The following is a 15,175-nucleotide window of genomic DNA, read 5'->3' on the forward strand; positions in this document are numbered from 1 at the left end:
TGCTTGGAAAGGCCAGGTTTGGTGGCTTTCCAGGCAGGGACCCCCAAAGGGCATCCTTGACAGGGTGAATAACTGAGAACTGGCTTAGGGAGGCTGGAAAAGGGGAAAACCTCTTTGTTTGGAATAAGAGCTCGGCAGATTTGGAGCATGGCAGAATTTGTGAGGAGTGGAATGACCAGGAGGCTGGGAAAGGGGAAAAACTCTTCATTTGGAATAAGAGCTCAGCAGATACAAACATGGCAGAGTTTGTGAGGAGTGGAGTGACCAAGAGGCTGGAAAAGGGGAAAACCCCTTCTTCAGACACAGAGCATGGCAGAGTTTGTGAGGAGTGGAATGACCAGGAGGCTGGGAAAAGAAAAAACCTCTCCATTTGGAATAAGAGCTCGGCAGATTTGGAGCATGGCAGAGTTTGTGAGGAGGGGAGTGACCAGGAGCTGCTCAGGTGCTGCTTGGGGAGCCCCAGTGCTGGACGTGCAGGAAGATGTGTCTGCTCCAGCTGGGGCTGGAATTTTGGGGGCTGTTGGACAGCAGAGCCACTCCTGAGTGCTGGTAGGGAGCAGCCCCAGCCAGGGAATGCTCAGCAGCAGTGGGAGCTGGGAAGCACAGCCCAGGCCCTGCAGCTTGCTGGAGGAAGATGAAATGCTGCTTCTGCAGCCAACGCTCTTGATGCTCTTTTTAATACATATATTAAAAGGGTGCTAATAAGCAAATCCGTCAGTTATGCAAATGAGTGGCAATTGCATCTTGAAGAGCATCCCACAGTTTAATTACATCATAATTGCAATGTAACACTTTAATTACCATATGCATCACGAAATCATGAGCACTGTTTCTAATCTCTTCACTAATATTTCAAATCAAACAGATTGCACAGGGCCTGGCGTGGTGCTGCCATCCTGCACAGGGAAACTGATGCCTTGGATTGGCTACCAAAAACACAGTCTAGCCAAAATTAAGAGGATAAAAGTGGGTATTTATTGAAGGTTTTCAACAGATACACCTTGGGCAGTCAGAAGGCTCAAAGGGGCTACTCCCAAGATGAACTGTCATGAGCTTTTCATATAGTTATAAGTTTGGTCAATTTATATTTAGGGGTTGATATAGTAATAATATAATATAATATAATATAATATAATATAATATAATATAATATAATATAATATAATATAATATAATTAATATAATTAATATAATATAATATAATATAATTAGTATATCATATAATATCATAAAAATAATTAATATAATATAACATAATATAACAAAATGTAAATAACATTATATTACATTATATTATGTTATGTTATGTTTAACATAATATAATGTAATTTATAATATATAAAATTTAATGTCATATTAATAATATAACAATTTGCTGTAATGATATTAATAACTAATGTAATGGAATTTTTATATAGGGGCTAATCCTCCAATTATAGTCTTAGCTAATGAAGCCATTTACTCCAAGTTTGCCCCCTCTAATTCACTGTTTTTTATATCTCTTGGGGTCTGAGCCAGTAAGGTGTCCTTGAGTTCCAGGCCTAAAGAAAAGCTAAATCCTAAAGCACCAAAACAAGAGATTCATCCCATGCCCTGCAGGATCCAGGCTGGGAAGGCTCCTCTGTGTCCCTGCCTAGCTGGGAAGGGAGCAGATGGCTGCAGGACGTTCTTGGCCAGTGCCTGGGGCACGTCCCTGGCGTGCTGAGCCATGTGCCTGCACTCCCCAGAGCACAGAGAGCTGGGGCCACGCCGGGCACTGCTCCAGCATTTTCCCTAATTTAACCCTGGACACGCTGAGTCCCCACCCCTGTCCAGTTTGGGGTGATCACAGCAGCCAGGAGATCACAGCATCCAGGAGATCACCCCAGCCAGGAGATCACACCATCCTGCTGCCTGGATGAAGGGATGAAGGTTTGCAAATGGCTGTTTTGGAAGAAGAGATTTGATGAAAAAGCCGTGCGTGATCCTCCCTTCCCCACCCAGCACAGAAAAATGAATTTCACATTCTCCCTCTCACCCCAGAGAGGGAAACAATAAAGATTTCTGGGGCAGAGCTTTAGCTGGAGGCCTGGGAATTAGATTTAAACCAGTTGATTTGGTAAATCTTCCCAGTTTGCATTCTTTACTTTTCCTCCCATCCAGCTTCTTTCCTTTCCCCATAAAGCCACATCTAATAAGAGACTTAAGAAAAGTAACAGATTGTCTTAAAAAGGGACTAGACTCCACATCTGGGGAGTAAGAGATGAATGTTTTTAAGCAGATATGGGTGTGATGGATCAGGAGAGGAGCGTGGAGGGCAGGTGAATCCCTCCTGCCCATGGCAGTGCCCCAGATGGAGCCAGCTCTGCTGGGAAGGGGCTGGGGGCTCCCTGCCGGCCCCCTACCCAGCTCCCCTGGCACACCGAGCAGGGCCAGAGTCTCCTCCAGCCCTTCCCAGCACTGCTGCTCTTGCTGCAGGTTGTGCATTTGCTTTGCTGTGAGCTGGCAGTGATTTAAAATCATCCCGTGCTAATCCATATAAATTCTTTTAATCGTGGATTTAATCTTCTAAGCGTGTGGTAATTAAATTACACACCAGTCAGTGACATCATGAAAGGTGTGAGTTTACAGGCCCCTGGGCAGGGCTTCAGGGCAGCCCCTGGCCAGGGCAATCAGGCACTTGATTACTTCCCTTGTCACTGGTTTTCCCCTTTCTGTCTCTTTTCTCCAAGTCATTTCGGTCGGGAAAGCATCGTGTCCAGTCTGTGCACGATCCTCACCTGAGTGCCACACCCAGACCTTCCCTGGACACCTCCAGGGGTGGGCACCAAACCCCCTGAGCAGTTCCAGTGCCTGGCAGCCCTTTCCATGCAGAAATTCCTCCTGTATCCAACCTGACCCTCCCCTGGCACAGCTCAAGGACATTTCCTCTTGTCCTGTGTGACAAGGAGGAGCAGCAAAGGAGAAGATACAGCCCCAGAAGGAGCTGATGGCCAGGACAGAGCCTGGAGCAATGCGAGTGCTGGAATATTCCTGGAGAGCAGGAGGAGACCTGGAGGAAAGCACTCCGGAGCTCCCTGAGCAGAACACTCTGATGGGCTGGTGTTAATGGAGGGAAACACCGTGACACCAGAAGCACATTAACAAATTAAACTTTGGTGCTGGGAAGGGGAAAGTCTCGGTGAACTGCGAGGTAGGGAAATGACTGACTTCGGGAACGTGACAATTACTGTACTTAACTTTTTTTTTACATTAAGAGCCAAATAGGAGCATATATTTAATTCATTAAACCAGTCTGAAGTGGCTCCCTCCATCCCAGAGCAGTTAATCGGTGCTCAGTGTCTCCTAATGAAGGGGTCCCTGTAAGGTCAGCCCGACACTCGTTAGCTAATCGGAGACTTATTTGTTTTGCAAATTGCTCTCCCATTTTGAACCACCGCGCTGCAATTTCCATGGCGGGGAAGCCGGAGAGAGTTCAGGGGCTGGGTTTTGAAGCCCTCAATCTGTCACTGGGAGGAGGGTAAAATTAGCCTGGGAAAGAGAAGGAGCGGAATGCTTGTTCCAGGCAATCCAGGCACGTCGGGACTGAGGGGTGGCTGGGGGGCTGTGTGGGCACCATCCTGCACCTGCCAGGGGATGGGGACATTGTGTGACACTGAACTCCTCACCAGGCCGGGCTGGGCAGCGCTGTCCTGCCCTTCCCATCCTCCTCTCCCTGCGTGGTCCATGGGGGTCCTGCTGCCCTGCCCATCCCTCTGCCCAGACCTGCATCCTCAGGTGCCCAAAAACACTGGGGTGAGCACAGGAAGGTGCTCCCAGGGATGGCAGAGTCCCTGGAGGCTCTGTGGGGCAGGGACACAGAGCACAGTGAGGGCATTTCTGAATAGGGGCGAGCAGTGGGGACACCCACAGAGATTGAGGGAAACACAGAGCCTGAATTAGATGTTTAAACCCTTTTCCTTCTCTCCCAGAGGCAGATGGAGGTCTGGCTGCTGTCCTGGAGCAGATCCACCTTAACTGGGAGTTCTTTTTTATCTCTGAAGGAGAAAGCATCTCCCACCCTTTCCATGGATGAAGATTCTCCTCCCTCCTCTATTCAGATTTGTTTTACAGCCATGCCCGCGGGAACAAGCTGACACGATGTCCCTTTGCATCCCAATCCAGCTCTGTCCCTGTGACACACAGGCCACAGCTCCTCGTCCCCTCCTCACCCTCCAGAGCTGGGAGTGACCTGAGCTTTGCTTTTTGAAAACAGGGAAGAAAGCCCTGAATTTTGTATTTTAGGTCCAAAAGTAGAGTGATGTGTAAATTTGGGCTGTCAGCCTTTCCTGCCCAGCCCCTCAGCAGGGAGCTGCTGCCTCCCCCTGTCCCAGGGTGGGTGACTGAGAGCCCCGAGCCTCCTCTCCCAATTTCCCTCCTCTGTGGAGAAATCAGGAGCCAGAGCAGAAGGCAGCAGCTCCCTGGGCTCGTGCTGGGGCTGCTGCCCTGGCTCTCTGGTGGCTGGCCTTTGGCCATGAACTTCTAGCAGGGATTTTCCCCTGGTTTCAGAGCAGGATGACTGGGAGCACTGGGAGCAGACCCCGGCTGTCCTGGCTGCTCTGCTCATTCCACTTGGCAGCTGCTTGAACTTACAGCAGTGCAGGGGGAGAAAGAACCTTTATTTTCCAATATCACAGGCAAAAAAAAAAAGAAATACACACCATCTTTACTTTAATTTCCCCTTTAAAGTAATGACATCTATAGTGTAAAGAAAGCGTTCCACTGAGATACAAATTTTTTTCCCAAATGTCATGGAAATGGAGGAATTTCAGCAACTGTATTTGTGTGCAAAAGAGGAGAGAAAGTAGATTAATTTTAAAAGGTTACATTGATTGCAGTCAGGCATGGACCTGCAGCAAGGAGCCCAGTGCAAGGAGGTGTGGAATGAGCTGCTTTCCTCTCCATGGGGCCGTTCCACCTCAGCATCTCCCCAGGATTCTGGGGCACCCCCAGTGCCACAAGCCAAAAATCCTGAACTCCGAGAGGACCCAGCATGTGTGACCCTGGAGCTTGTGAGAGAGCAGCCCTGGCTCCTGATACGCGAGGCTTCATCCATGAGCATGAGTCCTCATCCTGGGGTTGGTGGTGAGGAGTTCCCTGGGAACAAATTAAATTAAAGAGTGAATTTTTACTGGATTTTATTTCTCTGCAGGATCCCTGACATCTGGGAAGAGCTCCTGGTATTTCAGGGTGATGAAGCTGATCTCCTGCAGCTCTGTTGACACAGAGAAGGTGCTCAGAAGCCTCTGTTTCCAGACAGGCTGGAGGAGAGGTGTGAGCCTGACATGTTGGTGGAGCAGCTCGGGTTCAGTGGGGTCTCTCCAGCCCAGCCTGGGGTTGTTTGGGGGCTGCAGTCCTGGCTTGGCTCCGCTCCCGAGGGCAGGGGAGCTGCCTTTGGAGAGCTGCCCAGTGCTCCTCTTCCAGCATCTCAGAAACCTTGGGTTGGTTAATTCCTGGAGCAGTTTGTAGAAACCAAAGAGTGGCAAAGACAGCCTGGAAGTGTCAGCAGCGCCCGTCTGCTGCACGAGGGAAGTGTTCCTGTAGCAGACGTGAGCTGTGAGCACCCCCAGGGCAGTGTGGGGTCTCCTGGGCCCTGGGACATCTCTGCTGATTTGGTTTCACTTATCAGAGATGGGCCCAGGTACCTCCTCCAGGCACTGGCTGCCCTTGTGTTGCACCATCCTGGCCTGGCCATCGGCCTCAGCCATGGGGATGGCATGGACACAGGCTCTTGGGGAGCCTTCTCCTCACCACCAAGGCCCCATGGCTGGTGCTAATGGCAACTTCCATTTGCAGGGCAGTGGGACACAACCTCGAGGGGTCACTTGCCGTCGTACCTCACGGGATCTTCGCTAGAGTTGGGGGCAAAGCCTCCCAAGCAGAAAACAAGAGCCCGAGTCTCTCTCATGAAAGCACAAGGGAATTTTTAAATCCCAACGACCACATTTCCCTCCCAGAGCTCCTCTTTTCCTCTTCCCACAGGCGCAGGAGCCATCCCTTCTCCCGAGCTCCGGCGTTTCCCACATCAAGCGCGAACTGGGGCTGACCTTCCTCGGCGGGCGAGCAGCGCCGGAGCTGCACCTGCATCTCCACATCAATACCCATCCCCACGAGGGGCTCTCTGAGCTCAGAAGCCATCCTGGCCGGGTCATGCCCTGCAGCGTGGGGCTGGGGTTCCCCACGCTGCCCGAGCCACGTCGCGGTTCAACGGCGGGAGGAGGAAACGCTTCTCCTTGATCAGGAGGGATAAGAATAGCGAGCGGCAGGCGGCGGCCGGTGGGGTGTGGATGAAAGGCTCTCGTTCTTCCCCCTCCCGGGGCGATCTGGCCCTTCCTTTGCCAGCCATAATTGCGTGGCACGCCGCAGAGGAGTGTCACACTCCACCAAAGGCCGCGCGCCGCGGGGCCGGGGCTCCGGGCTGGCCGGCAACGAGAGGGGAGGCAGCCAGAGCGCTTTTGATGCCTCTCTTCTTCCTCTGACGTGCTGAGGAATGATCAGGGGCTCTGAGGAAGGCGTTTCTCTGGCTTGGAGCTCTGCAGAGGAGATCAACTGCTGCTGTCCCGTGCCAGGAGGGCAGAGGGACAGCAGCAGCCCATGGGCCAGGAGGTGCTCCATGGGCCAGACTGACACCCAACATCCCTGAGCCCTCCACAGCTCCTCATCCCTCCAGCCATCGCCATGGTGGACACGCCTGTGACCCTCCTGGCAGTGGCCACTGGCTTTTGGTGGCTTCTGCTGTCAGAGGTTGTGCTGGAGAAGGCCTGGTGTGAAGAGCAGAGCCCTTGGAGGTGTTGTGACACCTCAGCACGGCAATTCCCAAGCCCAGCCGCTGTGGCCTCCCACTTCCCTGTGTTTTTTCAGGTGTTTCCTCTGGCTTTGCTTTCATTAATTTATCACACGCACACAGAGGATAAGTGGGCTCGAACCTCCATCCCCAGCAGCTGAAATGGAATAATTACCCAGTGTGTCCCAACTGGAGAAGCATTCCCAGCTGGTCAGCAAATTGTGAAGAAGTTCACTGTATCCTTTAGAGCAAGAAATTATCCCGGAGTGTGAGTTATGGCTCCAGCAGCCATACAGGTACAAGAAATGAAATTTAAAGGGTGGGTGAGATGGAGATTTAAATGATGCTATATAGAAAACACTGAGCAGGGAACACCTTGACCTAACTGGGGGTTCCCTTTGGAAGAAGGGGGCCTAGCAGCAGCGTCTGAGAGATAGAAGGGGAAAACCTGACACAAGAACCTGGGAACATCCCCTCAGCTCTCCCAAGGCAGGCATCTCACAGCTGAAGTCCCTTTCCCTGCATTGGCGTGATGCTGCACAACATCCTCCCTACAGCTGGCTGGTATTTTTGGGGGGCTATTTTGTCCTATTTTTAGGAAATGCCAGTATGGATTGGGGACTTTTTTTGGGTCTGGGAGGGAAAAGGTCAGCCTGAGCAAATTTCTCAACCTGAACTGAAAGCAGAGAGGGGTGACAAACCCGCTCCAGCTTCAGATGGAGCTAATTAAAGTGCTGACATTTTAAGACACGATGATGTGAAGTCTCTTGCTTCAAGCCAAGTCTGGGCCCTTTTCAGAGTTTCGTTCTGCTGCCCATAGTTTCCAGGAGAGGTACAAGCCAACTGAGAGGGGTGATGGGTTGTTTTTAATGTGGTATTGTCCTTACAGCGCGAGCAAGTTTTTAGCCTTTGGAAGAATCCTGTCACGTCAGGTTGCCTGGGCAGAGATTCCCAAAAAAGTGGAGCTCTCCAGCTCAGGTGTCTGGGAGAGGATTTGAGTCTTGGCACTATGTTTTACCCTGCAGAGAGAACAGGGGAGGAGAACCCCAGCCCCACAACACAGGGGTAAAATGGGTGCACACCCCAAAACCTGTAGCATCACCCCAACAACTCTCCCCTGCAGGAACAGTGACATAAAATCCAACCAGGTGCAGTTTCCTGGAGGCTTTTTGGGGGGCCCCTGGGAGGGCAGAGGAGGGTGGGCTGGGGCAGAGCCGTGTGCCATGTGCTCCCAGCAGGGCTGACACGCGGGGCTGGGGCTGGGAGGGAGAGAGGGAGGGAGCTGCAATCAGGAGCTCTATTGTGGCTCTCGGGCTGCCGGCACAATGCAGCATTAAGAGACAAAGTCAGCTCGGCTCAGTGGGGTGCGGGAGGTGATTTGGGGAAAGGAGAGGCTGGCTCTGACAGGTACAAGGAGCCTGGAGTGATGGGGGGGAAGCCAGACTGATGCCGGCGCCTGCAAACAGTTTCTGGCTCCAAGCCGAGCTGCAGCTCTGGGAGGGTGAGTGAGCTGTGCTGCTCCACTGAGAATATCCCGGGGTGCTCCCAGGAGGGACCAGTCTGCACCAGCCCTGGGGACAGGCATGCACCCAGGCATGAGACACAGCGGGGTGGATGGACAGACAGACAAACGGGCTGATCTCCAGGGAGAGATTGATCAGGGCAGCGCAGGCACCAGCCCAGGCTGCAGCAGGAAAACCTTTCCTTGTGAAGGGAGCTGGTGGGATGCTGGGCAGCAGCATCATTTGGGGTTTAAAGCCCCATTCCTTATCACCATCCCTTCTGCAGGTGCCCAGGTGCACCTTCCCCTGCCAGGTGAGGGCCCCACGAGTCCAAAGGGCTGTGCTGGTGCCGGTGGGGCCATCAGGCTCTGGGGAGCCACAAGAGCAGCTTCTCAATGGGAAAAAAATAATAGTTTGGGGACAACCTATTTTACTAGCTCAGAGAAGAGGTGAAACACCCTGAGCTCTGCCCCACCACCGTGCTCTGAGTGCAGGTGAGATGCTGGAGGTGGACGTGAGGATGGAGATGAGCTGGTGGGTTCAGGATGGAGTTTAACTGGTGGGTTCAGGATGGAGATGAGCTGGTGGATGTGAAGATGGAGTTGAACTGGTGGCTGTGAGGATGGAGGTGAGCTGGTGGGTTCAGGATGGAGATGACCTGGTGGAAGTGAGGATGGAGGTGAAGTGAGGACTGTGAGGATGGAGCTGAACTAGTGCATGTGAGGATGGAGGTGAGCTGGTGGCCTCTCCCCAGCTGAGACATTTTCTGCTCCGTCATCCTGAGTTTTCTGCTCTGTTTTGCCAGACTGTTCCGGGGAAGGCGGCTGAGCCGTGCCGCGCGTTCTCCCAATGCCATCTAGTGTCAGCTCCGGCAGCCCCGGACAGTTATTTTAAGGCATCAGCGCTGATTTATTGCAGAAGGATCTTTGAGGGCCAACAGGCTGCCCAGGCTGGTTATTAACAGCAGCACGGATAACTAACGGATGGGTGCGCAGCCTGGGCTGGATTATTTTTATTATCGCTCCTGTTTCGCACTAAAAACCCACCCTGGCAGGATGGAGTGCGAGGATTCAGTGCCGTGTCCGAGGTGATTAAAGTCTTTCAGCCTTCAGCCACTTGTCTTGTAGCCCCGCCATCACCTGAGGCTTAATCACTCAGAAAAGTGCTGTCATGTCCTATTGTCGCCGTATTGGGAGCGCGACCTCTTTCCCGTTTAGCTGCCATCTGAAAAGAATGTAACTTGCCAGGAGACAGGCGTGACTCAGGAGAATGGTGATGGGATATAAAGACTTTGACCTGCGGGCCGCCCATTTGGAGGCTGCCAAGGTCAGTGGCAAGGGCGACTTTTCTCGGTGATTATTTGGCCAAACAACCCAAAACAGGCAGTAATGGTTCTGTGCGTGACAGACAGCGCTGGACTCTGCTCTTGCCGTGAGGGCATCAATCTCCCAACCCCTTCCCGCCTGGGGTTTGGGGTTGTGTGACTGCCCACGGTCCCCTCCTGCTCAGGAATTTGTCCTCCACACCTTTCCTTGCCACCATCACAGGGCAATTGGCTGCACAGGCTGAGAACACTCATTTCTGCCTTTTTAGAAGCAAAGAGCCTCGGCAGCATCTCCCGTGTCCCATCCATCGGCCTGTCAGTGCAGGGGAAGGTTTCACAGGACAGATGTGCCCTGTCCCCTGCTCGTGTGTCCCCTGCTCTGCTCACCACCATCACCTGCCATGATTTAGGTCCCTGCTGACCTCATCCTCATCCTCAGCCACTGCTGACCATGTCAATTTATCTCCTTGGCTGCAAACCACCTCATCGAGGCAGTTTGAGTCGGTGATTAATTAAGGTCTCCCTAGAAATGAGGTTACTCCCTGCAGCCTCACATATAAATGTAAGATTAATGGGTGCTGGCCCTGTTGGACGGCCACGACCAGGCTGGGCCAGCGAGGGTTTGCCTGCTCCCATCCAGACACTCCTTGAACACAGATTTTCCATGGAAGAACTTCCAAACAAACCCATGGGATGGGGAATGCAGCCGGCAGGGCAGTGGGGAGCCAGGGGGCTGAGGAAAGGGGGTCCCGGGGCTGAGCCAGGCACTGAGCAGAAGCAGCAGCCAGCGATGTTCACAGACTCTCCCCGAGGCTGAGCCAACATCCAGCCTGCTCTGGGTGTTTAATTTTCACTAATCTGTTTGGGGTTTTTTAATTATCTGCAAACAAGGTGCCTTCTTCATGGAATAACAATGCTGGGGACAGTGGGCGGCGGGGCTGTGCCCACACCCCTTCCCTGCCGCTCCGGAACTTTGCCCAGGACTTGTTTATCTGTCCCTATCCATCATCAATCACGGGATTCCGCCCTGCTAACCAGCATCTGCATCTCCGACAGCAGGAGCGAGTCCTGCTCAGCTGGTGTGTGAAAGCCTTCGCAATCACCCGGTGCTAAGGAGCTGGAGGAGGGTTTAAATACAAGGCTCTTTAATAAGATGAAAAGAGCCCTTCCTTTCCCCACTGGTTTTCTGCTTGCTCTTTCATGCTGCCGGAGCCCTCGGGTTGTGTCAGGGCCTGCCTCTCCGTGGGCTGACAGGTTTCCTAACTCCCCTCCCTGCACTGTCAGCACAGCATCGGGAACAGCAAATTCCAGTTGCAGCAGCTGGAGGAGGAGGAAGGCCAGGTCGGAGCAGTCCCTGGCCTCGTGTGGTCGGGTTTTTTCTTCAAAAACATCCTCAGTGGCACCGGTGACCTGCAGAAAACCCTGTGCCTCGTTGTGTGCAGCAGGAAAATGGGTCTAATCCCGTTTCCCCGTCTCCTCCAGAGCTGGCTGCAGTGTTTGATTCATGTCAGCGCCTTGGCTGGTGACTGCGGGATGAATGACGCTATATAAATGCAAAGTGTTATTAATATTTCATGTTGTAGTGAAAATGTACTAATGGGGCTTGTTCCTGGAAGATAAAGTGCTGCCATTAATACACCTTTGTGTCCCCTGCGCTGGGGACTCACCTGTGGAGGGATGGAGGGGCTCTACCAGAGCAGAAACTGCCCATCACACCTGGCAGCTCCCCAAAAGAGGGGATTTTAACCCAGAAAGACACAAAGAGCCTCTTCTGACACCCACAAAATTAGGGGTGCCAGGGGCAGAACGTCCCCCCACCCACCACTGGGTGCTGGTGGATGGGTGCTGCTCTGGGTCCTCCCTGCCTGCCCGAGGGGGGCACAGCCCCTGGGAACCCCCTCCCCAGCACAGCCACTACACAGGCATGTTAAAAAAAATAAAAATGGGCTTGTTTGATTTCAAACTGCAGAACTCTTCCCTGGAGCCATCCGCAAACACTGGTAATTTACTTTACAGCTGTTTAGATTTGTTTCTCTACATTTTTTTTTAAACCCCAGCAGAATTGCAAATGAAATGTGTGTTTGTTCCTCAAATGACTCCAGCCCTACCTGAACTCCTGCACCCCACATCTCCTTGGACTCCCTCCCTTCTGACCCCCATCCCTGCACCCCACAGCTGTGAGATGGGGGTCAGACCTCCAAGAGGGGATTCTCTGAGCTGGGGGTTCCTCCTGGGAGGGCTCCAGATTCTGGTGTCAAGGAGGGGTGATGGGGAAGAGACTTGTGCCAGCTTGCAGGTGAGGGGAGCACAGGCAAGCAGTTAATTAATTGCGAGTGAAATTATCAACTGCCACCCATTTAATAGAGGGTGGCAAGGGATAAAGTAAAGGCTCTGCTAAATTATTGCCACGGTGCAAAGTTTCAATAAAAAAGGATTATAAAGGGCGGTGCTCGGCTGAGAAGCTCCCGGAGGTGGGGCCTCCCAGGGCTTCGACCACTCTGCAGCGAGGGGATGGGTGCAGGGAAGGCATGGAGGGACCCCAGGTAGTGCTGAGCATCCCTGCAGGAGCTGAGCAGTGCCAGCCCCGAGCTCCCACCCCTCCCCACGGCCGAGAGCCGGCTCAGCCCTTCCCGGCACGGCAGCGCTGCGGGGCCGCCCTTCGCCTCGGGAAATTTGGCATTCCATGGGACACGTGGGGATCCGCCTGGAGCCTCATCCCTTCCCCCGGGAATCTCCTCCTCGCTCCCAGGAGCGCGGGGCTGACTCATGTGCTGTCTCTTGTGCCGGGCGATGCGCTCCTGCCCCGGGCAGGTGCCGACCTGCAGCAGCGCCGCCGAGGGACAGCCGCAGGTGAGCGGCCTGGGGACCCCCTCTGCCGCGACCCCCGGCCCCGAGGAGGTGGGGAGGGCTCTGGGGAAGTGAGTCTGCCCAGCCTGATGGGCACGGCCCGCGCTGCTGCCGGCAGCGTGCGCAGGGAAGGAGGAATTTGGGGTTCGCGTGTTCCTCCAGGGAGCTCCCGGAGAACCGGAGCGTCCGTGGCCACTCCAGCCCTGCGGGAGGGTGCACTGGCTCAGCTGTGCAGAGCAGGGGTGTTCACCCCTCGGTGAGAGGGAATCTTGTTATTCCACTTATTTAAGGAGAGCCAGCGCCAAACGCAGCCCTGGGAGTCTGTGCTGCAGCTCCAGGGAGCACGGGGCGCGTTTATCCGGCACGATGCGAGCCGGGCTCAAATCGACCTCGCAGGCGCCTGGGGTTGGTGAAATTGGTTGTTTTGGCTGCCCGGCCCCAGGGCAGCCCCTCGGCATGCAGCCCCCCAGCCCAGCCGCTGTCTGTGCCCTGCCGTGGGCTGCCCGGTGCTTGGGGACACGGAGCGGTGACACGGAAAGGTGGCAGCGGGCTCCTCCTGCGCTGCCCGGCGGAGCACGGAGGCGACGGCAGATTCCAGCGGTGGGAGAGGACGCGGCAGCTCCTCTTTGTTGTCTGCCTGGGCCAGGCCTGGCAACGTAAAGGGAAATGAATAACAAATACCTGAGCAACGAGGCGGGAGCTGGGGCGGGATGGGGGCTGAGCCGTGCACCGGGGGTGGCTGGAGGATGCTGTGGCTGGGGCAGAAACCCCGAGTGTTGCCAGGAGCTTGGAGGAGACGTGTCACCCGGAGCAGGTCTGTGCTGTCAGTGGTGTCCCTGAGTGCCAGCACAGGTCAGGGGTGGCCCCAGGAGCACGGCTCAGTGCTTTGAGGCACACAGGGCCTCCAATGGGGACCTTTTGCTGCTGCTTCAGTGTCACAGCGTCTTCTCTCTTCCCAGGCTGGCTAACAGGATCGGGGAGCCATGAACTGGGGGACGTTTGAGGGGCTCCTCCGTGCTGTCAATGTCTACTCCACAGCCTTCGGCCGCATCTGGCTCTCCCTGGTCTTCATCTTCCGCCTGCTGGTCTACCTGGTGGCGGCCGAGAAGGTGTGGAGCGACGACCACAAGGACTTCGATTGCAACACGCTGCAGCCGGGCTGCACCAACGTCTGCTTTGACCACTTCTTCCCCGTCTCCCACATCCGCCTGTGGGCCCTGCAGCTCATCCTGGTGACGTGTCCGTCCCTCCTGGTCCTCATGCACGTGGCCTACAGGGAGGCCAAGGAGGAGAGGCGGCGTGAGATCCAAGGGGACAATTATCGCTGCAAATACCCCAACCCCGGCAAGAAGCGGGGCGGGCTCTGGTGGACGTACCTGCTCAGCCTCATCTTCAAGGCCAGCGTGGACGTGGTTTTCCTCTACATCTTCTTCCGCCTCTACAGGAACTACACCCTGCCCCGGCTGGTGAAGTGCGAGCTGCCGCCCTGCCCCAACGTGGTGGACTGCTTCATCTCCCGGCCCACCGAGAAGAACATCTTCACCCTCTTCATGGTGGTCACCACCTGCGTCTGCGTGGTGCTGAACCTCATCGAGGCCACCTACCTGATTGGGAAGAGGTGCCACGAGTGCCTGGAGGCCGGAGGAGGGGACAGCCAGCAGCACAGCCACGACTGCCCCGTCTCCTGTGCCAACCCCGTGGGCACGGGCGGGCAGGTGTTCCGTGGGGCTGACTACAAACCCCCCACAGCCACCATCCCGCTCACGGCCTCCTGCCCCAGCACACTGTCCGAGGATGAGGCTCCTTCCTAGAGCTGCTCAGCAGCTGCTCACCTGGCCTGCAACTTCCTGGCTGCTCTTCCTCCCCTGGGCTCCAGCGCAGGAGCGCTGAGGGTGGCAGCACCTTGGAGCTGGGCTGTGTCTGAGGGGTTTCTGACTCTCCTGTGCTTGGAAAGGCATTCTCCATCATCCTGCTGAATTTGGGGTAAAGCTGGGGCTGTAGAACACGTTCTGTCCCTGGCAGTGGCAGGGAGCAGCAGCTCCATGGCAGCTGTGAATTGACAGTGGTACCCAGACTCTGAGCCTGCACCAGCAAGGACAGACACCCTGATCCCCCAGGAAACACCTCTTCCTATCTCTCACCCTACATCAGCCACTCAGTGGGTGTCAGGGCCACCTCAGACTGATGCAATTGTCATTAATAGCACTCATTAGTTGAGTGGGGACAAGAGCAGGTCCCTGGTGTCCCAGCCAGGGCGAAGCGCAGGCATGAGGATCCGGCCAGGCAGGCAGAGCCCGCTGTGAGCTGCTGGATCATCCTGCCTGGCCAGGGCGAAACACCTGAGCAAAACAGCCGGACACAGGAGAGGAAAACACCCCAAGCATTGATTAAACAATAACATTAAATGGCAGAATCTGATCTCGTTTATTGCTGTAGTCCATCGCGTTCGGCCGTGACACGGGCGCTGCTGCCGCTTCCGAGGCCATCAGAGGCAGCTGGCATGAATAATTAACAATAATTTCATGGCAAATGCACTCACAAGAAACATTAACATTGAACATGCAGCTCGATCTGTTACTGGTTTTGCTTTATTCAGAGGGTGTGATAATTATTTTTTCCATGAGCAGTGACAGTGCCAGCGCTCCCTGGCTCTGTCCCAAAGGAAGTGGCACAGGGGGCGAGGGAACACCATCGCTGTGT

General features: G+C 54.6%; 1 protein-coding gene across 1 annotated transcript; it reads left to right on the forward strand.

Moving 5' to 3' along the window:
• Nucleotides 1-13,437: 13,437 nt before the first annotated feature.
• On the forward strand, nucleotides 13,438-14,879 carry LOC135285751 (gap junction beta-5 protein-like). The gene has a single exon (XM_064398351.1). It carries the CDS (start codon nucleotides 13,459-13,461, stop codon nucleotides 14,284-14,286), a length of 828 nt encoding a protein of 275 aa, XP_064254421.1. The 5' UTR covers nucleotides 13,438-13,458; the 3' UTR covers nucleotides 14,287-14,879.
• The last annotated feature ends 296 nt before the right edge of the window (nucleotides 14,880-15,175 follow it).

Source organism: Passer domesticus, chromosome 24 (assembly GCF_036417665.1).
Source record: "Passer domesticus isolate bPasDom1 chromosome 24, bPasDom1.hap1, whole genome shotgun sequence".
Lineage (NCBI taxonomy): Eukaryota > Metazoa > Chordata > Aves > Passeriformes > Passeridae > Passer > Passer domesticus.